The following is a 26,750-nucleotide window of genomic DNA, read 5'->3' on the forward strand; positions in this document are numbered from 1 at the left end:
CTCTTCTGACAGTTTTCATAAACTCTGTTGGTGTTCTACACTTGTGTAGCACCTCTAAAGTGAGGTGTGTATGTGTGTGGTCTGAATAGGGTCCAAACATAGATGATCCTTTTCTGTAGCTAATAAAAACCACCCTGGCACAGGGATGGCATCTCCCATCAAGAGGATCCTATCAGTCCAAATGTAGCTATCACCTGCTGGGTGGTCCCTCGGCCATATGAAGTGCCCATGCACACAGCCTGTTCTGTTCCCAGTTTCCGTGGTTACTTCTCCTGAGCCATTCCAAGGATGACATCAGTGTCTTTCCTCTCTCAGCCAGGCCAAGAAGGCACATGCAAATAGCCTTGGCTCTGTCCAGTCTGGCACCAGGATCAGATGGGTCTGTGTGTACCAGTCTCTCTGGTCTACTCATGTATGAGAACACTGTTTGAGCTTCCAGCATCTGTGAGAGGAGGGGATTGAGCATGCCACTACCAAGCAAAATGGGTTAGAACAGTCCAATTACTAGTTACTGTCCAACTAGTCAGTGCTGTACTAGGTGCAGGCTGGTCTCTTTCCAGACCCACTGCTTTTTCTGTTTTAAAAAAAGAAGAAGGAATTAATTAAACCACGTACAAACACACGAGTTGGGGGTGGGGGAGAGCAGTGCAGGAGAATGAATAGTGGAGAAGCATAGGCAAACATACATTTGCTTCAGGGTCTTTTTCTCCAGCAGTAGCTTGCTGTTCCCCATGGTGGTCTTGAACCCCTGGGTCCAGCTGCTCTGAAAGCCTCCATCCCCCAGGACTCTAGGATGTGCCACCGTACTCCCTGAAGATCTTCTTATGTCTCTTAAGGATCTCTTGCCCAAGATGAACCTAATTTTCCTGGTTCTAGTCATCTGGCATGCAGGGCAGTTCCACAGATGTGAAGGTCATCAGAGGATGAGCCCTGTCAGCGTCTGTGAAATGTGGCTCAAATTTTCTCATGTAGGATAGATGGAGAGAGAATCTTGTTCCCTTGAAGAAATCCATATAAACTACCTGATGTTAGCCTCCCAGCTCTGCATTTTTCTACCCTGCTGTTCACTGCATCTAGTCTCTTACAAAGAGTGCCTTCCCCGCGGCCCAACACTTTTCTTCTCCTCACTTCTGGAGCAGCGGTGCGGCATGCTGTGCTGTATTTGAGTGCTAATGCTAACGTTGATTGGCGTCGTCCCTGAAAAGATGTGCACTTGACTTGTCAAGGAGTGAATGATCGACAGCAGGTGTAAGTACTGTTAGTGTCAAGGCTTTGTTGTGTGGTCGTGTGCAGCCCAGCCGGCTCCACTAGAGGACAGAGCCCTGCTCCTTTATACGTGGATGCTTACACGAATTCAAGGGAAAGGTCCTCTGTTGGGGGAATGAATCTCTAACAAATTTATGATTTCATCAAATATTAAATCGGTTTTGTATTTCTTTTACTGCCTTGCAGGCTGTGTACATTGGCTTACATCTTGTTTGTGTGTTTTCTGATCATTTCTTTGCTTGTGAGTTGAGCTAATGTTAGTGCTAATGTTAGTGATAGACGAGTCTTCTGATCCACAGCTGAGTGTCGAGTGTCGGAGTCAGGAAGCTGAACCCTGCTTCTCAGAACTGAAGAGCTTACTGCTTCTCTGCTAACTATTGTGGCCTTCCCCCACATTCAAAGTTTTTTTTTTTGTTTTGTTTTGTTTTTTGTTTTTTGTTTTTTTGTGGTTTTTTGCCAGGTTTTTTAAAAAATGTTTTTAATATTAGTTACAGTTTGTTAACTTTGTATCCCTGCTGTATCCCACTCCCTCTTTCCCTCCCAATCCCACCCTCCCACCCTCATCTTCCTCCCTGCCCCTTTCCAAGTCCACTGATAAGGGAGAACCTCCTCCCCTTACATCTGATACTGGTTTATCAGGTATCTTCAGGACTGGCTACAAAGTCCTCCTCTGTGGCCGAGCAAGTAGCAACGCTGCCCCTGGGGGTGAGGGGTGGGGTTAGGCACTCAAAGTTTTCATTGCTCATGTCTGTATTAACACTTAAATACTTTGTCTTATTTCCATTAATAAAATGATCATTATAATTTATACTTTTATTTTACATACATACTTTAATTTTATTATCATAACATATGTATTTATGGGTATGGTGTAGCGTTTGAACATGTTCATACTGTTCATGTTTTGATATTCTTTTTTCTTATGTTTTATTATTTGCAAAACCTAGAAGAATTTGCTTGCTATAAAAATGTTATCTGTTCTCCCTGGGCAGGGGTGACAGCATGTCCTTTGATCCCAGCATTTGGGAGGGAGGCAGGCAGATCTCTATAAGTTCAGGGCCAGCTTGGTTTACACAGTGAGTTCCAGGATAGGCAAGGCTACACAGAGAAACAAACAAACAACGGATAAGCGTGGAATGAATGGAATTGCTCATTGTATCAGCTGATCCTCAGAGTACCTTCTGCTTTCTGAGAGCAGTTAGATGGGCTGGCCTCTTTCAGCATAATAGACAGAATTGGGCTTTCTAGATCTTGTATTTGGAAATTACTGTTTGTACTTTGTATTTCTGGTGTTTAGTTGCTATTAGTCAACCAAAATCTTTGCATACAGAGTCCCCAACCCTCCTTTTTAAAAATCATGTTTAAGGTACAAAAACTGCCTCGTCAAAGTAGATTTTCTTATTATATAGCCTTGATGTATCCAAATTTTCTGTCATAATAAGTGCGTTTAAATACTTCTAAGTACATTTTTTGAGTAACAGCACTTTGTTCACTGTTTTTTAAAATCTGATTATGAATAGTCAACCTTGAAATGTTAAGTTTCTATTCATGTGCTGTGAATAACAGATTTCATATAACAACCATTTTTGTATAAATTTTGAAGACTTGCTTATTGTTTGTTCAGTAGGGTTGAACTTAGGGCCTCCTTCATGCTAGCCAAACCCTTTACCAGTGAGCCACATGCCCAGCTCAAGACAGAAAGGTCTTAATGGCAATTCCAGATGAAAACTTTTATATAGAAGGTAGTAGTTGTAGCCTGGATAGTTAGGGTCTTTTCATTTCAACACTTTTCCTTAACTCTGGTAGTTAAAGAGGAAAATCCAGGTGGAATTCTTGCAGTGCTACTTCTCCATTTTCCCCACTTCCTCCACTTGCTTGCTCTGTACAGCAAGCATGCTTTCTACAGTTATCTCGGTCCATTTTATTAAAGAACAAACAGGAAAACCTGCTACAGTGATTACAAACCTTTTAAAACTGATTTTAAACATAACAGAAAAGTTTTGAAAGCCATATGAGGATTTTCTAGACTGGAGTCCTCTCGGGAACAATTTGACACATCTGGTGAAATGTGTCTTTAACTGGGTCCTGCTTGCTTCTCTTCTTCACATCTGTTAAACTCACCATTCAGGCATCTTGGTCAGGCTCTCCCAGCTGCTGCTGCTGGAAAGACAATTTCTGTTTTACCCAACTCCTTTTCTGAGTCAATTTCTTTGAGTATTCTTGTTCTAGAGATGTAGTTCATTAGAACAGCACCTATTGAGCACGCACCAAGGCCCTGGGCTTATTCTCCATCAGTACCCAAAAATAAAAGTCATTATTTTTTCCTTCATCATAAATAGCATGACACCCAGGGGCTGTCTTCAGATGGCTCAGCAGTTAAAAGCACTTGTTGCTCTTGCAGAGAACCCAGGTTTAATTTAAAATTTCCACAGGGAAGCTCTCAACTGTCTGGAACTTCAGTTCTAGAGATCTGACCGTCTCTTCTGGCTTCCATGACCATTAAGCACACACATGGTGCACATACATCTATGCATACAAACACACACATAAAATAAAAACAAATAAAATCATTTGTTAAAAAACTATTCAGAAATATTGAAAAATTGTTTTAAAAGTCTTTGTCCCTCCCTTCTGTCTCTCTCTTAACCTGCCCGTGATAGCGTTGGAGGTTTAGTGTGGGGCCTTCCAGGTTGTTCTGTGGCACACACCCAGTCTTCTGGGTGTGTTGTTTTCCTGTCAAAGAAACAGATCACTGCTGTGTTTCTTATCAAACAAACACCCAAACACACACACACTCACTCACACATACACAGAGACAGAGTGCAGGATGTGGAACTCTGCAGTGCCTGGGGGCCCGCACAGACGGGGAGGTGTTCAAGAGGCACTTGCAGCTTGACAATGTTTTTTGTTTTGTTTTTTTAAATTGTGGTTGATTTGTTTAACTGTGGAGCATCCTCTATAATGTCCATAATTGTACTGTTTACCTTTCACAATTCTAGGTTGTTAAAGGCCTTACGTATCTGTGGAGTTTAAAGATTTTACACAGAGGTATGTTCTGGGTTACACACATGAATGTGGGGGGATGGGGGCGGCTCTGCACTGAACCTGGGTTTAAAAAAAAAAAAGACATTTCTTCATGTGGGTTCTCTAGTAAGGGGGGAAGAGGCAGTCTCAGACATGAACTCAGTTGCCTGCTCCTCAATCACTTCTCCCTGGTGGGGGACCTAGCCAGCCCACAGAGGAAGAGGGTCCAGCCAGTCCTGATGAGACCTGATAGGCTAGGGTCCGACAGTAGGAGAGGAGGACCTCCCCTATCATGGACAGGGGAAGGGGATGGTAGAGGAAGAGGGAAGGAGGGTGGGACCGGGAGGAGACGAGGGAGGGGTCTACAACTGTGATGCAAAGTGAATAAATTGTTTTTAAACAAAGGAAAGAAAGGAAAAGAAAAAAAATAACAACTCACAAAATTGTGCTTGCCTCTGCCTCCTGAGTGCTGGGATTACAGGTGTGCACCACTGAGCCCAGCATATTTGCATATTTTCAGTCTTTATATTGTAATTCCTTAATAACCTGTTTTCATTTGTATAGAAAAAAATACATTTCTTGGTAATGGGAGCCAAGTATTTCTAATCAGTATTTATGAATGTAGTAAATAAATAAGAAAATAAACTTTAAAAATGGTATGGAAAAAAGGCATTCGTTTCAGCCAGCTGATAACGACCATCAAAAAGTGATTGTAAACGTTACTTTTCTTATTTTCTCCCTCTTATTTCCATGTCTTCTGCTTTTTTTCAGTACAAAGTAGGTAACTATATTTTTGTGAATCACGTTTTTAGAGCATGCAAGGCATATCTTGTACTGTGTTATTTTCCTGTAGGTGTAACTCTCCCCTTCCAGTACTTCAGGTGTCTTTCTGAGGCTGCTTCCTGTCCCTTGTTAAACAAGGAACTAATTAAAGACTCAGAATGGTCACGTGTTCTGCTAACAGGGAAGAGAAAGCTCTGCTGGCGTGCCTGTTAGAGGAGGAGTCTGCTCTCGCTTGTTTAATGTTGTCAACATGTCTGAAAGAGATGGTAACAAAGGCAGATGCACATCCAGCCTAGTGCGCTCCTGCTCCTCCTGCTTTGTGTGCATTTGGGGGTTGGAGCAGTGGACAAGGAGATGTGACTAAAGCGTTTTTTAAATTTCATTTTGGTTTCCAATTTTTGGAATTTTTTTCTTAAGACTCACCTTGTCCCTACCCAGCACCATGGCCTGTGGTCTTCATAGGCATTCTCAATAGTCCCAAACATCCTTCATCCTTTTGAAGGAGAAACTCTGCATTTGGAAAAGCAGAATATTCAGTTTTTTTAAGGCACACTTACAGACTAAATGTAATCATGAGCCTCACCCCTAACTTTATCCCTCCCCCCCTTAAAGCCATTGAGTAAATGGTACCAGAGTGGTGGCAGGGAGAGTGACCCCGGCCGGGTTAGTATTACTTCCATGTGTATCAATATGTGAACATCTGGTGAGTGAAAGAAAGGGGACATTTTAATGTGGTCGGCAGAGCTGCTCTGTCTTCCATGCACTTCCGCCTCTGTGCACCACCCAGGAAGCCAGTGCAGGTAGCTGGCACATGTGCTGTATGTTTGGCATGGGCTCTGAGGGAATGAGTGCTCAGGAGCAGAGCCCTCATTAAAGCACCGTGCTCTGTAGATGGGAGTGTTGTTATCAGTGGAAACTTAGGACTGTTCTGATAATTCTGGACCGTCGAATTGTCTCGGCCATAACTCTCTATGGAAAATGTGGCTGCTCTTCTTAGAACTCTGGTGGGCAGGGAAGTGTGCCTGAGTTATTCCAAAACATTCTTTTTTCTTCTCTAAAAAGTGACAAGGTGCTGTACCTCCAGAACTCCTGTTTCTAAATTATTTGGGGTTAGTCTCACTCTGTGAGAAATAACCAGATTTTTGTTTGTTTGTTTGTTTGTTGAAATGATATGTCATTAGATATGTTTCACAGACAGATTTTTTGGCATCTGAAGATAAAGCCTAGGATCCATTTGCCAGGACAGTTCTGTGGTCATGTAGGTGGGCACAGATGACCAGAGCCTCTGGGGACCAGTGGACCTTCTTCCCTTGCTGTTTACAGCTTAGGCTCAGAAAGTACTTTTGGTTTGTGGTAGGGGAGGGTTGTGGTGACTTGGCTGAACCATCCAGAGGTTTCCAAAGAGAATCCTGAGTCTTTCTTCAGTCTTTCTGGTCCACTCACCACCGGGAGTAAGCCTGCTCTAAAATCTTGCTGTGGGAGGTGTCTGTGAGAACAGTGCAGAGGGCTTGCCATAAGCCTCTCCAGGGACTTTACCTTTAAGTACGAATCAGGAAGGACTGTGCATCGCATTCGCCTGGGTTGGAAAGTGACTGGATTATAGTGTGAGTGAGTGTGTATTTCTGGTACTCAGTTCTCAGAAGAAGTGTGCTGTGGGAATACACCTCACTTAATAGATTTACATGTTTGGCCTTAGAGTTCATAGCTACTCACAGAGGCTTTTACCTCCTGAATTCAGAGTGAAAGAAGCTGGGTCCCTCAAGACTTTTGTAATGAGAAACTTAGACTAAATTGAGTAGGTTTTGTCCGTATTTAATAACTTGGATTTCATAAAAATAAGATTAAAGATGCCTTTTTATTTACCAAAAAGCTATTTAATTTTCTCCTTGATTAAAAAATTGTAGCTTTTTAGATGAGTTCAATCAAGCAATTAAAGATCAGAGCTTTTAAGTTCAGCTAAGGCAATTAAGTAGGTAATGTGGTTGTTTATGTGCTCGCACTGTGTGCTCGCTCGCTGCAGTCCCCTCTTACATGCACACAGACTCATTTTGCTTCCTCTGGCTGATGATGGGAATACATCTGAATATGTGTCACATTGTCAAATCAAAGCTGGGTCCTTTTATGGGGGCTGGGGGAGGATGGTCGAGGCTGTGTGAAAAGACAGCCAGGAAAAGAAGAGGAAAAACACTAATGAGTGATCCACGCTTTGCTTCTTTGTGTTGGTCTAAGTACTAAGAACCTGTGTTCTCCTCTGATCATCGTTTTCTAAGGCTGCTCCCTCCAAACAGATCAGGAAATCATTAAAATGACATTACTTTATACTCAGGAGCACACATTTTTTAAAATGAAGAACTGGAGACACGTTTGGTTATCTGATACAAAAGGACAGACTTTTTCTCCCATGTAAACGGCTTGGTTTGGTGTCCTGGCTTTTACTACAGAAAATGCATAGGTAAAATCCAGAGTCTTTAACACAGTTTTAAGTGGGGACGAAAGAGCAGAGGAGTCTAAAGATGAAGCAACAGCAGAGCATTTATCCCTCCGTGCTTGTTAGTCTGGTCCTTGTTAGGTAACTCCACAGCACATATGTCATCTGGAAATGCTTGCAGCTACTAGGCTGGACTGTCGCGGGCTCTGGCCAGTCGGCTGTCTCTTGTTTAGCATTTCAGCATTTGAGAAGATAGACATGAGAGGACTTTATGAATGATCAAATGTTAGTCCTAAAGGTAGACTTTTGTTATAACCATGAATTAATCACTCCATCCTATCAATAAAATACTCCATATCCAAATTCAGCCAAGGGGACAGTTTATTGTGCTTTGTGTTACAGGGTCAAAACATCCCTTAAGTCATTTTTCTAAGCTAAAGCAAATGTGGCGTCATCACACAAAGATGTACTTATTTAAAGTGTTTGCAACACTTACCAAGATTAACTACTGTGGACAAGCTGTCTTCATTGTCAGATATAAGTGAGCGCATGTGAGCACTGACCGGGAGTCAAAACAGAGAAAGTGAACAGTGAGAATGTGTGTTGGGCCAGACCCGACATTCCAGCAAACAGTGCAGCTTAACTTCAAAACATGCATCACCACTAATGAGGTGAGAGCCCTGCATATTAATAAACCAGGCTGCAGTCACAGCCATCATTACCCACATCAAACATAAATACAAGATTAACACCTATGCCATTGCTGTGGGAAACGTGAGAGTGCCCTGGCAGTGACTGCTCTCGCTTTCCCTGAGGATAAAAAGAAGTGGAAGGATAATGAGAATAGAACTCAGAGTAAGAAAAGAAAGCAGGCTGCCAGTCAGGGCCATCATACAGAGATGTGGAAATTTACGGGAAGATAAAGCTGGACCCCTGTACGCGGGACACTTTCTGTGTATAGACCTAAGTGCTGTCTCTTGCCTTCCTCACTAGGAAAGCTGGGCATGGTTGCAGACCTATAGCTCCAGGCCTTCCGAGGCTGGGGAAGGAAGATTCTGAGTTTCAGGCTAGCCTGGGCTATAAAAGGTGAAACACTGTCTAAAAAATGCAGCTTTGCAGAACAGTTTTTACCCAGATAGGTCTCTGTGTAAAGAAAGAAACTTTGTCTGTGGCCAAACCACCCTGAATAGACCTGATTTTTTCAAACTAACTCTTTGTTTTAGCAAACATGCTAGAAATCTTATTTCCCCTGATGTCACTTTCCTAAAACTGACCACACCTAGACTTCTCCAGGGAGCTGCCTTAGGTGTCTAAGCTAATGTTAGTCTCTTTATTTCTTAACTGTGTTCCAGATGTCATTGTGGGTACTTGGGAAACACAGGATTTCTACACTCATGAAACGTATTTTTAGCAGGAGTGGGTGAAATGCCTTTGCGAGCGTGCACACACGCACACACACACACACACACACACACACACACACACACACTCATTAGCAGGTACTACAGTAAATACAGAATGCACTAGAAAGTGGTTAGCTAAAGGACGAAAGAACAGTTCAGTAGATTCAGCACGACAGAGGCCCCAGGGAGCTTGCTCGTGTGGAGCTCACAGAGAAGGTGGCTTTGGATCGAAGGCTTATGGAAGAGTAGAGTTGGTCACACTAACACATGCACATTTTCTGACAGCGTGGCCCAGAAGGAGGTGCCCACAAAACTAGTAAGTAGCTTTCTGTAGTGGCTTTCTTCATAAAAGATGCAAATTGGAAATGAGCCCCCAGTCTTTTAACAGGTAAATGGGTAAGCACACTGTGAGCATCCATACAGTGGGGTGTGACTCAGCAGTAAAATGATCGCAGCAACATGGGCGCAGTTCAGAATGTCACAGGAAGCGAGACATACGCCACTTAAGCAGCATTCTGGAAAAGGTGAAACTAAGGGTGGAAAGCCTTAGAGCATGAGAGGGACGTGGAGGAGCTATGCTTCAGGAAACCAGACAAGAAGTTGGGGTTTTTGTTTTTCAAGGAAAACAAAAAAAGGGGGCCTGAGTTTGGATGCCCAGTACCCCTGTAAAAAAAAAAAAAAAAAAAAAGATAGACCATGGGCCACGGCTGTAATCCCACGGTTGGGGAGGTAGATAAAAGAGGATCCCCAAGGATCCAATAAGTTCCTCAGAAAATAAGGGAGAGAGCTATTGAGGAAGATGGCCAGTGGGCGTAGGTACACGCGTAGCTGTGCCACATAACAGCACACAATACACACAGCAGTCGGCTGGGTGCTGCGCCGAAAATGAAGTGGTGTCGCTAGGAGATTTTTTTTTTTTTAATTAAAATAATTGAGTACATTTATTGTGTGTGTGTTTGAGCATGTAACAGTTCCACCATTCGGTTCCCAAAGGTCAAACGCTGATCATGGGGTGGCCGCAAGTGCGTTTGCTCCCTGAGCCATCTTGCTGGCCCTAATAAAGAAGGACATGTAAGGAACGTCATAACTAGGATGAAAAGTAACAACATCTTGTGTTGGGGGTGGAAATAATTGTAGATTCACAGGAAACTGCCAGAAAAGAATGTGCAGAGGACCAAAGGCTGGTCATCTGGGAGAACGCATCATGAAAGTGCTGACCTGTGTCATAGACTTGCTAGTTCTTTATAAATGACATCAGCACAGACTGAGATAAAAACTGTAAATATATTCTTCTCCAAACTTACCGTGTCTACGAGAAGGGAGAAGACATGTGAAATCTTTGAATTTCTTGAAAAGAAAATCTGATGGCAAAGTTGGAGCGTTAAAGCTGTCGGAATGTGTGTAAAGCTGGGCTTTGTGGTAAAAGTAAATAGGAAACTGAACCACAGTCACAAGAGCAATTCCTTAATGGTAGGACATTGCCACCAATGGAAAATTAACCTGCTTGATTTTAAGTGATTTTTGATGAAGTGTGGTTGCACAAAGCTTCCGTAATAGCCTCCTTATAGCGATTAGATAGCTGGTCTTCGTTCAGGGTTGCAGGGTGTTTAGAAGTAGCCTCGGCCGTATTTCTGCTTCCTGAAATACCAGGTTGTTGGGTTGTTTTTTTGTTTTCAAGGACTGGTTAGCATTTGAGCGATCCAAGTCAATTTAAAGGAGTCATCCCCAGTTGGTTTTATGTTGCAGAGGGTAATGATGGGGAAACTGGGTGCCCGCGCTTTCTTTCTAGTGCTGGGGCTGCTCAGTCAGGCGGATCAGCAAGGGATGTTTGTGTTGAGCAAGTATTAGTGGTGAGAGCCACGGTTAGACCCTGGCTCCTTTAAATGGAAGCATTCATTCCGTGCCAATGCTGTAGTAGATCGTAACTCATGAGACTGGCCAATTAAATGAGGTAAACCAACCAGTTTAACAGTGTGAATCGTTTGGTTTTCTCCAGCTCTGACTATAGAAATTAAGCCTTCATTCCCTTTGCCATTGTTAATCACAGGATTTTGCATAATAATGGTTTTTTTAAAAGATAAGAAATTTTATACATTGTTACTTAAAAGTGTTCTGTTTAAAAAGTGTGGCAAGACCATATTTCAAAACTCAACAGAAAGAACAAATCAATTTGATTAGATACTGGGCGAAGGATATGGGGATGTACAGGCGGCAAATCATCACATAGAGGAGCTGGTCAGCTGCCTCGTTGTCATGTAGAGAATGCAGATCCAGAGCAACCTGAGGTAGTGCAACACACCTGTGGGGATGGCTGCAGTCAGCGGGGACAGCTGCAGATGCCAGTGAGGCGAGAGAAATTGGGCCAGTTGCTAGCAGCAGTGAAAGAGGGGATAGGCCCACTGTTGACATTTCCCAGAAAACTAAGCACACAGCTGCCCTTATAACCCAGAAATAAAGACATAAGTCCGCACTGAACTCGTACACACATGTTCATAGCAGTTTGTCCACATTAACCCCAAACCGGAAGCAGCCCAGGTGTCCTTTGGCAGGGCGATGAGTAAACAAGCCCTAGTGCATTCGTGCCGTGGAGTACTGCTCAGTGGTGGAAAGGGGGACTGCTGATGTCAACAGACTGGATAATCTGCTGGGAATTACTCAGTGAAAAAGGCAGTCACAGAGTTTTAGTGCTGTATAGTTCAGTTTTTATATGTCAAATCTTAAATGCTAAGTTAGAGAAATGGAAGGTAATTAGTAGTTTTTAGGGACTGAGAAAAGCTAGTTTGGCTACAGAGGGCACAGTGAATAACTGTTGTGATGGAAATGTTCTCCAGCTTGAAAGATACTTTTTTTGGGGGGGTGTTGAGACAGGGTTTCTCTGTGTAGCCTTGGCCGTCCTGGACTCACTCTGTAGATCAGGCTGGCCTCAAACTCACAGCGATCTGCCTGCCTCTGCCTCCTGAGTGCTAGGATAAAAGGTGTGTGTCACCACACCCAGCTTTGGAGAGTACTATTAATTCAGTTCCATGGAAGGTATATTGTACCATATAGTTTTACAAGATGCTCCCTTTAGGGGAAATTGTGTAGCGGCCAGCACAGCGTATCTCTCTTGTTTCTTCCAACTACATGTGAATCTACAGTTACCTCAAAAAACAACTTAGTTAGGGTCACTGTTGCTGTGATAACACCATGATCAAAAGCAACTTGGGGAGGAAAAAGTTTACTTGGCTTACCCTTCCACATTGGAGTCCATCCTTATCAGGACAGGAATTCAAACAGGACAGGAACCTGGAGGCGGGAGCTGATGCAGAGGCCATGAAGAGGTGCCGCTTACTGGCCTACACGTAGCATACTTGGCCTGTTTTCTTACAGAAACCAGGACCACCAGCCCAGGGATGACACCACCCACAATGGACTGGGCCTTCCGCATCAATCACTAACTTAAAAAATGCCCTACAAGCTTGTCTACAGCCTAATCTTATAAATACAATTTCTCAACAGAGACCTAATCTTAAAGAGACATTTTCTTAATTGAAGTTCTTCTTCTCAGATGCTTTAAGCTTATGTCAAGTTGACATAAAACTACCCAGCAGAACATTTAAAAAGATGTATGTCAAGATATATATATGTATATGTATTTATGTATATGTATATATACATATACGTATGTATGGTTGACACACAGGACCGCTGTTCAGCTACCCATCACGAGGCACTGCACCCGTTGCACAGTTGCCTCTGAGTTTTGTCTTGTAGATAAATCTGAAGTTTCAGAGCTCATCAGAGGGAGAGGACCACCTGTGGAGCACGGCAGCCACAGTGGACTCGTGAGGGCGGCCGTGTACCCGTTCTTATTTTTTAGTCATGAATCAGTCATTTTCTGGGATGTTTTTATCCTGGAACTTTTCTGTAGTGGGGCTTACTTTAAAGTCATCCTGAGTGAGGAGTGAATAACATCCTGAATGAATGTTGATTGTTGACAGGAGCACAGCCATATCAAGGACCCCAGTGCCTCAGACCCATGGAACTAGTGCGGCCTTCCTCTGGTCGGTGTATGAGTGTTCACAAAGGGTTGACCAGAAACTATCAGCCAGAGCTTCCTTCTCCTGCATGTTTAGAGCCTGAGACTGTGCCCCTATAGAGAGTTCCTACCAAGATTAACTAAATCTGCCTCCTTGCTCAGTTTAAACCCACCTTCCTTGATCAGCTGTACAAAATGAATGTGGAGTGTCTGTGCTGCTTCTGGTTCCCGGTCCCACCTCTTCTGTATGTGCGTCTGTTGTTTCTTCCCTTTCTTCCCAGTGAGGTCAGTCCCTAAAGCTGCGGAAGGTCCTGTGTTGTCTGTAGTAATATGAAGAGGTAAGAGATGCGCCAGCGAACATTCAGTCAAATGCACACTCTTCTGCATTAGCAGACTCCATGCTGAAGATGGGCAGCACTGGGGATCAATTCCCACTTTTTGCTTCTGGAGGAGTAAATTCCTCTGGGTTATTACTGTTGTCAGTCACTCCATATCTTCTGGGGGTTGCTGTAATGGAGCTTTTGTGAATAAAGTTTTGTTTAGTCTTCATGGTAACCTTGTGAGGAAGGCTGTCTGAGTCTCCATCTTTAAATGAGAAAATAGACATCGAGGGAGGCTCACTGTCCGGGGAGCAGTAATGGTCAGCGATCTCATATAGGTGTTATACAAGGGCACTGAAGGGCACATTCTGGTTCTGCCCTTTAATCCACCTCATGACCTGTCTGGGGGTCAACCTTGGGGTCAGCCTCTTCCCCCCCCCCCCATGAGGGTAACAGCATTGTGTCTGCAGCACGTGGTCATTATTTGTAGTTCAGCCACTGCTCCTCCAGAAGAGCAGCAAGAAGTTGAAAGAGTGGCCAGAATGTTCTCCAGGCTTTTCTCCCACGTGTTTTCTTAGAAATCCAGCTTGTTAGAAACGGGAAGACACTCGGGGAAAGCATCTAGACCACTTTCTTTCTTAATTTCTCAAAATTACCCAACTGGTAATGGCAAAGCTGGGTACAAGAGCCCAGCCACTTAATGTGCTCAAGTGTCGAAGGAAGATGCAGCTTGTTGAGGCCAAAGGGTAGGCAAGCTGTGGTACCATGACAGAGTAATTTCATTAATTTGAGCTTCGATTTCCTCATCTGTCAAGTGAAGCTAATCCTGGTTCCTATCTGAGGGTTAGAGTGAGAGCATATGAAACAGTACATGGCGGTGATGACTTAGCCAGGTCTCGCACAGCAAGTGTCAAGTGCCCCCGACCTTGGTCATTGTCCACATGACCACATCGTTTACTCCACATTCCAGATCTTCACCCTTCTCTCCTGCCAAGGAGCATTAATAATTCTGAATCCTCATTCAGCTGCATCTTAAACTCAGCATCACTTTCCAGGGTGAGGGGGGAATAAAGTCTCTTCAGACTCCCAGAAGTCCATTCTTCTGGGGAGTGTTCCCATACGTGGAGGATATGTATAGACGGCAGGTAGAAAATTTTATTTACTATGAAAGAATTAGGGGAAGAGGAACAACAACCTAGTTCAATAGCAGAGCACCTCCTTGCTCATACAAGGCCCTGAACCCAGCACTGTAAAAACAGTAATAAATAAAGTTTGAAGGAAAGGGGAATTGAGAGGCCCCGGGAATTGAGAGGTCCTTTCAAAAGCCTCTTCTTGATGATGAAGGAGAGAAAGCCGTATATTGTGTCTCCTCCAAGCTGCATCGTGAGACTCCAGACAGTAGCTGCCACTATGATAGCTAATTATGCTGCTTAGTTTTATTTAGGGCCTTTGCAAGAATGCTTGAATGACCACCCTTTACTCTGTGGTGGAGGGTTTAGAGGGACTTCGCTGTTGCGGTGTGGTTCTCTAAGTACATCCCTGTTGTGTGCAGATGACTGTGCTGCGTCACCACACACTGTATTTAATGGTACCTGCTGTTCTCGCTCATTACAGCACAGTCCACAAGAAAGAATGCGAATGGTATCTTTTCAGAAGACAAACTTAATAAAGGGATATTGCTGAAGAGCCCTGGCACAGGAATTGTCGGTTCTGAGAGGGGAGACCTGCTCAGTGGGCCCCCTAGATCCTGGTGAATGGAGAGCAGCTTCATGGAGGAAGGACATCAAAGAAAAGTTTAGTTCGGCTTCCCACATGGCCTCACGACAACTGACCAGTGTTTCCTTTGGAATTAGATCGTGCAGGCTGGTGGGGTGAGTCAATGGGTAAAGGAGCGAGCGTGCCACCTGGCCTGCTGGCCTGAGTTTGATCCCAGGAACCACGTAGCGGAAGGAAAGAGCCTGCTTGTGCAGGTTACCCTGTGACCTGTGTCAGGCAGGGCACCCCTGCACAGTGCACCCACACACAAGATACGTACGGGCTACTTTTAAGGTAGCCCGGTGAGGCTCACCCCCGGAAGACCAACCTTGTAAACACACCGTGGAGGTCAAAGGGGAGCAGCAAGTGCTGTCACCAACACCTGTGGCAAACAGCTGCCGCAGAGGTCACCATCCGTCTGTGTTGCTTTCCTTTTCCCACAAAAGCATATAGTCTGCAGAGCCAGTTTTCCCCAAAAACTCCTCTGACCAGATGGTTACCTTGTTAGTCCCTGTGCAGACTTTGATCCCGGTGTTGGGAGCAACCCGTAGGTGTGTGTGGTGGAGCTGGCAGGGAGGCCTGTGAGGGCCGCAGTCAGCTCTGGGGACTCCGCCTTGATTAGCAGCCGCAGCTCGCGCTGCTTATGTAGCTTCTGGAATGCCTAATTGCTGCCGCCCTTGTAAAGATCCAGTTTCTGTGGGAGGCAGTTAGGGCGGCAACATGAGTCGTGTCGACATGATACCAATTTCCACAGTCAATTTGGTCAATTCAGTGGAAGGGAAAAAGAAATCAGCCCATCCTGAAAATCAGTCAGAACAGTTAGGGGAGGTTACTGAGGCAGCCATGGTCGCCTGACTGATCTTTCCATGTGTGAACCAGTTGGTTTTGTGCTTTGTAAGCATAGTCTTGGTCATTTGGGAAAAGCTTATATATGACACTTTTAAATTATTTTCTTTTTAACAACAATCATCATAGTTCCCCGGGTTGGTTGGTTGGTTTTTGGTTTAGGTTTTGTTTGTTTGTTTTTTGTTTTGTTTTTTTCAGTGCATACCTGCTTTAAAGAAGTAGCCGTTGTACTATTTATATAATCGAGGATGGTAACTGTTGCCGCCTACTTTTTCACAAATGGGAAATGACCACAGTGGCTGGAGAGTATCTGCAAACCTATAGATTTATCAACTCATTTTCTGGGAATTAGTGCAGCTACTGATAATTTGGGTTTTAAGGCTTTTTTAAAAATAACTTTGTGGAAATTTTATTTATACACCAAGACAGACACCCGCTTTAAGGATGTGATTAAAATATGAGCTAAATAGATTTATAGAATTGTGCGGTTATTGCTGTAATCTAGTTCTGGAATATTCTGTCACCCCACCAAAAAAAGTCTCCATAACACATGCACAGTCAGTCCTGCCACTGACCCTGCCTGTGCCCCCAACCCTTGTCCCACTCCCCAGGAAACACTAATCTATTTTCTGACTCTGTGGATTTGCCTTTTCTGAACAAAAATAGAGGCATATAATATGAATTGTTGTGCCTTGTTCTTTTTATTTTTCAAATGTTTTTAGGTTGATCCATCCATTCCTTATTGCAGAATACTATTGTATTATATGGCTGTACCATATAATGCATAGTTTATCTATGCATTACTAGTGGAGGGAGGGACATTTTTAATTATATGTGGTTTGAGACTATTAGGAATAATGCTGCTGCTATTTGTATACATGCCTTCCCCCCCCTTTGTTCTGTATTTATTTATGTTGATGGTTTTCATTTTTAAGGTGGGTTCTCATGATGTAGTCCTAGCTGGACCAGTACTTGTTATGTAGCCCAGGCTGGCTGCAGACTTGAGGTAGACCTACCATAGCCTTCCTGGGGCCAAAATTATAGGCATATGCCACCCTGTGCAGCATGCGTATGTCTTTGTCAGACTCTGTTTATTTTTGTTGACCAGGAAGTGGAATTCGTATCAGCCGTTCAGACAACCTCAGAGTTTAAGAACTTGGCATTTTGGCCCCACCACGCAGTCAGTGTTATTACCTGGGGTCTTGTGCTGTTAAAGATAGAGTAGCATTGTGACCACAAAGTTCTGTGGTCATTTATGGAGGTGACGTTTTGAGACAGGATCTCACAATTACTCAGGCTGGATTTAAACTCCCAGTCTCTAGCCATCCTCTTACCTCAGGTTTCTGAGCAGATGGGACTACCTGACTTCTTAAATGTATGGCTTAAGTTTCATTTTTAAAGACAGCTGTAGACCTCTGTAGGGAAAAAAATAAAACTGTTCTGGTCCTCAGGACAACCCAAGACCCTGTTTGAAAATTCTTACATTCCTTCTGTTCTGGGTGTTTGTTTTGTTTTTGTTTTTTCCATGCACTTCACATTATGGATCAGAAGTGCTGACAGCTACCCATCATGTACTTTACACGGATGGTGCTGTTATTAAAAAGTCCAGCTTAGCTGGTTGGTGGTGATGCATGCCTTAAATCCTAGCACTTGGGAGGGAGTTGGAAGGCAGATTTCTGTGAGCTAAAGGCCAGTCTGGTCTACAGAGTTCCAGGACAGCCAAGACTACACAGGGAAACCCTGTCTTGAAAAACAAACAAAATAAAAACAAAACGAAAACCTCCGGCTTACCGGAAGTCTCGTTGAGGGACTAGATAAATCTTTGACTAGAGGCACATGGTGTGACTGGGTAGCTGTTGGCTCCTCTGTGACCCCAGTGGAACGGCACCTGCCATTCTTGAAGCTTGCTTTGAGCTGGAGCTGTCGTAATGAAGATTAACCTCACTTAGCACTTGGGTCTGGCGCAATACCTCGACAGTTCCCATCCCGACTTACTGGAGTGCATGGGAGTTGTCATGGCCAGTTCCTCCAACAGAAGCTTACAGTGTGTAACACTGAGTCACCGGCTAGGCATTATGCATTGATCACTTTGCTCTGTGCCAGGAAGTTTCACTCAAGTCCTACACCAATTTTTGTCAGTAAGGGAAGACCAAACATGAGGATATATCCAGATACAATCAGGTATCAGCAGGGTCAGGGTGATAGTTGGTACTTCCTGATCTCAGAAAGTTGCCAGTGAGAGTTCAGGGTTGTCTGGGAGTTCAGAGGGACTATACTTAGCTCTGCTCTGAGGTTCAGTGACTTGTTTGGTGCAGCCCGTGTACAGGACTGACTAGCAGATCTCAGATGGCATCCATCGGCCACTCTGCACAGCATTCCTCTGCCTCACCTAAGAGGACATGACCAACAGAATCTATCCCGACTCCTCCAGATGTCCATCCGTAGTGATCCAGCCACCGGGGGTTAGCATGAGCTGCTTTGCCCTGACCTTTATTTCCCCTTCTCCAGCACGATGCTGACATCTTGGAAGCCAGACTTGCAAACAGGGAACATAAGCAAATAGCATCTCATGCTTGGTGTTAAAGGGGGTGGAGTTGGGGGTTTTTTCATTAAAGACTTTACATGGCAATAAAACAAGCATAACCCTCTTCAAAGGTATGAAACAAACCCATAATTCCAGGCTTCTGCATCCTCGTTTGTATTTTCTTTAAGATGCCTCAGTTAAAATCAATGCCCTGCCGTTCATTTAAGCTCCCTTGCCTTCAATAAAACTAATTGATAAACCCTAATAATTAATGGCCTGATTAAACCAAAATGACTTACATCTGCCCTGATGGTTCCTGTTTCTAATCAGTCACTTTAATGACTCATCTTTTCTGTGCTTTGCTTACAGAAGCATACAGGATATGCCTAGGTGAGCTGAAGGCTTGAAAAGCAACAAGCCTTCTGTTACTTTCGTTTTCCATAAGTAGTCATTACATTAAAATAAATGCAGATATAACTGTCTCCTCTACAGTAATCTTTATACCCAATCAGATGTCTGTGGCATTGTGGAACACAGACAGAAAAATCATCTCTGTATTTCTGGAGCTCCTCTGGAGAGGTGTAGAATTTACGTGCTTCACATGAAAACTTGATGTAAGGGCAACGACAGTCACTAGGTTTGTTGATAACTCTCCTGTCAGGTAGACATAGATCTAAGACAGCATGAAGGAGAACTGACATCAAGGGAGCTGTTCTCAGCCAACACTTTAAATTCTGTCACCTGGAAACAGTGGTTCTCAACATGTGAGTCATGGCCCTTCTCAGGTCGGTGACCCTTTCACAGGGTCTCGTAAGACCGTCCTACCTATCAGGTGTTTACATTAGGGTTTGTAACAGTCACAAATGTTGTGAAGGAGCAATGAAATAATGTTGTGGTTGGGGTCACACCATGAGGAGCTATGGTAAAGGGCAAAGCACTAAGAAGGTTGACAACCACCGCTTTGAAAGGTTTGAGTTGACCTGTGCTGAAAATCAACACAATGGATAAAGTACTAAAATAAAACTCTTTAAGTAAAGGCCCTGTGAGATGACTCAATGGATAAAAGCATTTGCTGTCAAACCTGAAAACCTGGGTTCAATCTTGGGACTCATGGTAAAAGGAAAGAAAGCTTTCTCTCTCTTCCCTCTCTCTCCCACACGTGCACACACACACTGCACTCATGAACTCAGAGTAGCTATGGTTGCTATATAAAATTAAGCCAGTCAACGTTGCAGCATGAATAGCAGAACTCACACCTCCAGCTGAGGAGCTACTGGGAATTAATGAGTCAGTTCTCTTCAGGGGTGTGTCCCGGTAGATGGCCCTACAACCCCGCACACACAGGCAGCAGGAGGGACCCAGAGGGTTTAAAACAGGAAGACAAAGTTGAGAGGGACACATGTTTGAGGAGAGTAGTGAGGGGTGGGAGTAGTGAGGATCAAAATATGTTGTATTTATGTATGAGGTCTTCAAAGAATGAATTAAAATGAAAACTGTAGAAGTAAAAAAGAGTGAGATTCCATGTGAGTATCATCTGAACATCAGTCCTCAGACTTCTTAAAGCAAACCTAACAACAGATTTTGGAGTTTATAAAGTGTGAGGATTAGCAAGCCAGCAATGACAGGAGCTGCACAGTGGTTGCCCAAGGCTGGAGGGCAGGGCCCTTGGGCTGCCACGGACACAGCTGACCCGAGGGGCTGATGGGCGTGTCCCTGTCTCCGTCATGCTCACCCAGTAAATACATTTGTCAGACTCCTCAGACAATATGCAAAATGGTCGCGGTGAAACTGGTCTTAAAAAATGAATTAAGGAGCTCCAAAAATTTAAGTGAAATTAAAAAAAAAAATCTTGACACAATCTTAACTTTTCAGACATTTACAAAGAAAAGTCTGGTCTTTTCCTTATGCTGGCTTGAACCCAGGCTCTAGTGAACCTGTTTCTGATTTAGCCTATCTGAGACTGAACCAAAAGCATTGGGTTTTAAAATCACAGTCCAGCTTGGGAGCCATTTAGCTGCATGACTCACTATATTTATAAAAAATGTGGTTTGTTCAGAAAGAAAAGAACAGAATGCATAAGCAGTAGGCTGTCTCCTGAGCAGCCTTTTGGGACATATCAGCAGGTCCTGGATAGCAGTCTGGTGTGCTCTCAGAGGCCAGAGACAGGCTCTCACTCATGTTTCTCACCATGGCTTTACATGGTGAAGCAACAGTAAATATTTGTTGTGTGAAATTTTTAAATAACCATGGATTTGTCTGAAGAGGAACTGTCACTTAGGAATGTACCCATTCTAAAGAATGTCTGTTGAGTCAAAGATACACTAACTTCTTGGGCCAAATACATGCTTCTTCTGGCTAAGCCTGCCAGCCCATTGCTTCAACAGATGTCCCCCATGTCAGCCAAACACCACTCCAGACATGGAGTGAAGAGTACACACAGAGAGCTCTCCTTCCAGAGCAGAGGAACACGAAGGATGGATTTTCTGTGTAGAGATACAGGGTGCTACTAATGCTAAATCTCAAAGAAAGAATTAAAGCAGGGGAAAGAGAAGGGAGCTTTAAGCCTGCTCACAGGCTGTTATACAGTAACATTTAAGCAGGGATTTAAGGAAAGTGAAGGAACTAGCCATGCATGAATGAGGGGGTGGAACAGTCTAGGTGTAGGATCCACTGAGGCATGCTGGCGAGTGAGCAGCTTGGGCAGGGCAGGAAGTGCAGAGGTGGCATCAGCTCATACTCAGCCTTGGGGGCTAGTGGGAGGGAGGTGTTTCTGGTTGATTTGGGAAGCCCTTGGTGGTTGTGGACAGAGAATGGGCGACACTGACACAGCTATTAAAGAATTACTTCATTGCTATTGAACACAGATTATAGAAGTATAGAACTGGGGAGACTGGTTTAGTAGCCCCCAGAGGAGTACCTGTGCTGATGTGGCAAGAAAGTTTCCTCAGTATCAAGTTGTTTTATAAATTCTAGTCATTGTGCTTTGGAAATTATTTAATACTTGATTTATAGCACTGACAGTTTAAAAAACAGTGTTTTATCCACTGTCCCAGCTGATCCTCATAGTTTTTCAATTCTGACAATGGAACTATTATCTCCCTGCAAACCTAGAAACTAAAATGTTACAAACCAAGTCCAAAGTCACATGACATGTGGGCATGCTCCAGAAGACTGAAGTACAAGCTGAACTGTAGTGTATTGAATCCATTAACTTGGTGAAAGTGATCTGTTATGTTCAGAGTATGCTTTAAAGTGTTGCCTGAAAGGGGGTATTTACAGTAGAAAGGTTAATATTTTGTTTTTTAGACTACCCCAGTAAGCAAGACCATGTGTGTACAGGAAATAAGATTGAGGATATGTGAAGCATATTCTAACCCTGTGAATTTATTTCTTGTGGTGATGACCCTAGAGCAGTAAACACTACTTAGTAAAGTGTGTGTGTGTGTCTGTGTGTGTCTGTGTGTCTGTGTCTGTGTCTGTGTCCGTCCCTTTGGCTTTACTACTTCTTAGATAGGAACCATAATTTAGTTACACATACAGTGTAAACTAACCCTTTTTTTGTGCATATACTTTGTTAAAAGGTTGCTTTTTTTTTTTTTTTTATCTCACTGCTCTTTCTAAGAAAGTGTGGGGCTGTCAGGGCTGGAGAGATGGCTCAGTGGTTAAGAGCTCTGTCTGCTCTTCCAGAGGTCTTGAGTTCAATTCCCAGCAACCACATGGTGGCTCACAACCATCTATACCCTCTACTACTCTCTTCTGGCATGCAGGCGTACATGTACATAAAGCATTTAAAATAAATAAAATCTTTAAAAAAAAAAAGTGTGGGGCTGATGAGTATACTCCCTATTGTTAAAAGCCAGTGTTTGAGGGGACCTCCATTTGAGTTGGTTTTGACCTGCTGTCAGATAAAAAGCTTTGCGGTGAATCTGTGATTGGAATTTGGGTGAACCTAGAATGCCGTTTCTGTAGTGTTACATGGTGCACATTCGTGGTTTTTTAAAACAAACAGTGTCAATGTGAGGTTGGTCACTGGGACTTTTCTCATCTCTTTTAGATGTGAAGCCCTCCAACATGCTTGTGAACACGGGCGGACAGGTCAAGCTGTGCGACTTTGGCGTTAGCACACAGGTAGGCCTTTTTTCTGTTCAGCCTGGGGATTGAAAATCACCTAGCTTCCAAACAAACAGAATTGTGCGTCAGCTTGCCGGCTGAGCACGCGGTACTCCTTTTTAATCTCTGAGCGAGTTTCCTTCATCAGAATGCGATTGTTCATTGTTTAATGACAGTAAAAACTGCTGATATTGTAATTACTACTTACGAATAGCAAACCTCATTGCTGTGCAGCTTGGCTAAGAAAGCGCTCTGGCCAAACAAAAGAGAGGACAGCGAGGGAGCCGAGCCTGGGGATCCCAACTGGCCCACAATAAAAATTAATATTGGGAGCAACAATGGTGGAGGGCCATTACAATGTGCAGCACCAATTTTAATTAATTTCCATTTTGGGCCTCCCCTGAGAACCCTGGTGATAGTGACCCATGCGCGTGCTGTGATGTTGATTTGAATTGCAGCCACCTTTCCTCCCAGCCAAACACGAAGACCAAAGCGAAGGTCATCTTCGCATTATGAGTTGTCAAAGTCTGTTATCCCTCCAGCGTCCTTAGTTCATCTCATTCTGGTAGCGCGTGGGGCTCCATTCACATCCTGGGCTATATGACTGAAAGATGAGGGTGTTCAAATTCTACTTCAAATTGGCTTTTTATTTGAGGCGGGTTTGGGGCACTAAAGTGCTGAGCATCATGCTTAAGTGAATTGTTTAAGGTTATCTGCTATAAACCGTAATGCTGTGCTTGTTTAAATGGGAAATCACATCCAAAAGAAAAGAGAGATTTAATCATTTTTAATGCCTTTGTGGATGAATTTGTTCCCTTTTACATAATTTTTAGTTGATTTATAGGAGTGCTGATTGTAGGTTAAATGGGGAATAATTGCCCATTTTATTTCCACATTATCTTTATATTGTTCTAACAGCCCGTTTTGTCTCATAGCTGGTGAATTCTATAGCCAAGACGTATGTTGGAACAAATGCTTATATGGCAGTAAGTAAACTTATGCAAAAATAACATTTAAAACTAACATCTTTATCTTTATGTACTTGGGAATGTATAATTCTCAAATTAATTCCTCTGCTTTAGACCAGTAGGTCATAAATCACAAAGTCAATCCAGTCACTCTGCCGTGTTCAGATCTTTTGAGAACGAGTGAGGCTTTGTGCTCAAGCTATCAACTTATCTCACTTTGTTGACTTAACTGGTCGGTTCAAGTGTGAAATTGCTGAGTTTTGAAGTTTAATCCTACAGAAAAATTGTACCTGATAGAATATTGGCTACTTTTCCACTCTATATATTAGGGTTATCTAATTAACCCTAATATATACCTCAGGACATCAATCAGTAGCATTGGTTGTTTGTTCTGGGGATACAAACATGCCTTGTCACCAGATCCAAGTAAAATTATTGACGTAACCAGACGATTTATCTGTGGGTCTCTTGATGTTAAGGTTACCCTCTTGGTTCTCTCTACAGCGTATAGCTCTGTATTTTCTTAGTTGCTAAGTTCATGCAGATGTCCTAAGATAAGTAGTTCCATTTCTTCTTCTTACCTTTTTAAACAAGAGAAATTATTTATGGTTATAAAAATCTTTAGTTTGTTGGTTTTCTCAATCTGTTCAGAGGTTGGTAGGAATGGAGGGAAGCAAGGAGGGCATGTTTCTGCTATCGTTTTCAGAGCCTGTTTGGTTTTTGGTTGTTTTTTTTTTTTTTAATTTTGACTCCCCACTCCTGCCTTTCCTTTCCTGCTAGAGTCTGGTTTGGTTGGTTGGTTGGTTTTTTGTTTGTCTCTTTTTTGAGACAGGGTCTCCTGGAACTCACTATGTAGACCAGGCTGGTCTCGAACTCACAGAGATCTTCCCGTTTCTGTCTCCCAAATGCTGGGATTAAAGATCTGCACAGCCACTACGCAGCTAGAGTCTGGTTTTTATTTCAGTGTTTAGGGTTGGTTTTCACCACTGTGGCTCTAGATTTATATAAGCAATCCCGCTCAGGTTAAGGAGCTTTTGTTGATGTCACACAGTTGAAAGATTTTAGTATGGGTATAACCATGAATCTTTTTTAATATATCATATTTATACATATTGATGGTGAAGGTGCCCAATAGAGAAATATTTACATCTACATTGTGGGTCCTGAGATTCAGCTGGTTGTCAGGGTTGGAGGCTGGTGCCTTTACCTGCAGAGCCATCTTGCTGGTCCAGAACCATGGACCTTATTCCCAGTATTTTTTTTTTCCCATATGTTGTCGTCATTGAAAGATCTTTGCTACAGGCAGAACCTGGGTCTACAGCTTGTTATTCTCAGAACAGCACAAAGCATTTCACTGTATTTCAGGTGGTCAGAATGGTTTATTTCAGTTTTCATTGGTTTTAAGGAAATTCGTATTTTGCTTTCCCTTTAATTAAATAGGGAAAAAGTAGGCCTGCTATGAAAGTTATTGTGTCTGCTTTTTAAAACACTTCTCCTCCGGGGCTCTCCCAGGTAGATGAGATTGGTGAGTCCGATAGGTAACAAAGCCTTGCTGAATGTCAGCCTCTGGAAGTATATGAAAACACCGTGACTTGAAAAAGAAAAACGCTATCCATGAAACAACTTCTCAACTGCCCATCATGTTCTTGGTAGCTTTAAATTGCTCCGATAATTAAATTGCATCACATCTGAGCTGCAAGTCCAGATTACAGTTGTCTTTCCCAGGTGTACATTAAAGAAATTACTTTTTTCCCTTTTTGTTTATGGATGAATGTGATGCGTCCATATGTTAATTGAAAGTGTGAGGATTAAAATTATGAAATGTTAGCTCAGATTGGCAAAGCTGAAATTGCTTTGTTTCTTGGGTGAGTGAATTCTAGTCATCAACTTTGTAGTTCAAGCTGCAGAAAGCCTAAGATGCCAAGGAAGGAAATAATGAACGTCTGAGAGACAGAGTTAGAGCTTTGCTTACTTTGGTAGGCCAGGCACTTCCCACAGGCTGGCTGTGGGTGAGTGTGGGAACAACCCTCCGTTACTGCAGTGTGGTATTGACCTGCTGTCTGCTGCTGGGCTCCTGGGAGAAGGACTGGGCCCTTTGGCTTTATGTAAACTTTATGGGAACTGAACTTGGCCTGCGCACAGTAATCTATCTCATGTTCCTTTTTTTAATGCTAGCAATATGAAGAACTAGCATGTTTATAAGAGCCTTCTGGCTTCTTTGCATCCTAGTACAACCATTACATTTATATTCTGTAGGCTTCTTAATTTCTATGTATATGCTTGGTACAACTAAAGACTCAGTTATGCCATGTTTGTTCCGTGGTTCCATATATGAGGCTGGCTTCCAATTTCATCTGTTTCCCCTGGCTTCACAGCATGGGCGGAGTGCAGTGGAGGCCAGCTCATGCCGCTGAAGGTACTGGGTATGTGCTTTCCTGGCCTACGCCAGGGGCTGGAAGACATTTTCCTGTAAAGAGCCAGCCTGGGACTGCTTTCCCTTAGAGGGCTGCAGACACCTGGACGACTGCACAGCCTGCTGCTGTGGCACTGCCGAAGCGTTCCACCAGCTCATGAGCTAGCATCCTGCCACATTCCAGGAAAGCTGTACTCACAAAGCCAGACCTGCGCCGGGGGGTGGTGGTGCACACCTTTAATCCCAGCACTTGGGAAGCAGAGGCGAGTGGATTTCTGTGAGTTCTAGTACAGCCAGGGCTGCACGGAGAGACCCTCTCTAGAAAACAAACAAACAAACAAAAATTATTTAAACCCATATAAGTAAAAAGCAAATGAACAAGCAAAACAGAGGTTCAGGAGCTATAGTTTGCTAACACTTGGCATGGAATCCTACATGGAACTACAGACCGTATGAGCTGGTATTAAAAAAGGAACCTGAGGTAGGTTACTGCACATGGGCAGAGACGCAGAAGGAGAAGACAGGGACTGGAGCTGTGGCTCAGCATGTCAGAGCACAATTGTGCAGACCAGAGTTTGGATCCAAGCACTCATACATGCTGGCCTGCGTTCTCATGCTGTTACCCTGACACTAGGAGGCAGACAGGAAGGTTGCTGGGGCTGGGGTGCACACGAGCTCCAAGGTGAGGACGAAACCTCTGTCAGCAGAGTGAAGCGGAGAGGAATAGAGGGAGGCAGCCTGCACCCTCCTCTGGTTTCTCTGTCTGAACACACACACAAAGTAATCAGGTAGAACATTTTAATGATTGGGTTTTTAATAACTGGAAATTTGAAAAATTTCAAAGGTGTCTCTCAGATACTATCCTTTGGGAGCAGAAAGAGTCTGTCTGATT

The 26,750-nt window shown here is 43.5% G+C and overlaps 1 protein-coding gene across 31 annotated transcripts in view; it reads left to right on the plus strand.

Annotated features, from left to right (window-relative positions):
- Positions 1-26,750, plus strand: part of Map2k5 (mitogen-activated protein kinase kinase 5) — a 222,029-nt gene that overhangs the window by 95,726 nt on the left and 99,553 nt on the right. For all 31 annotated transcript variants that reach the window (XM_060384939.1, XM_060384937.1, XM_060384938.1 and 28 more), the window contains 3 exons: positions 4,266-4,314; positions 22,422-22,495; positions 23,413-23,463. In XM_060384939.1, coding sequence (XP_060240922.1) covers positions 4,266-4,314; positions 22,422-22,495; positions 23,413-23,463 — 174 coding nt within the window. The remainder of the gene's footprint in view (positions 1-4,265; positions 4,315-22,421; positions 22,496-23,412; positions 23,464-26,750) is intronic.

This window comes from Meriones unguiculatus, chromosome 6 (genome assembly GCF_030254825.1).
Source record: "Meriones unguiculatus strain TT.TT164.6M chromosome 6, Bangor_MerUng_6.1, whole genome shotgun sequence".
Classification (NCBI taxonomy): Eukaryota; Metazoa; Chordata; class Mammalia; order Rodentia; family Muridae; genus Meriones; species Meriones unguiculatus.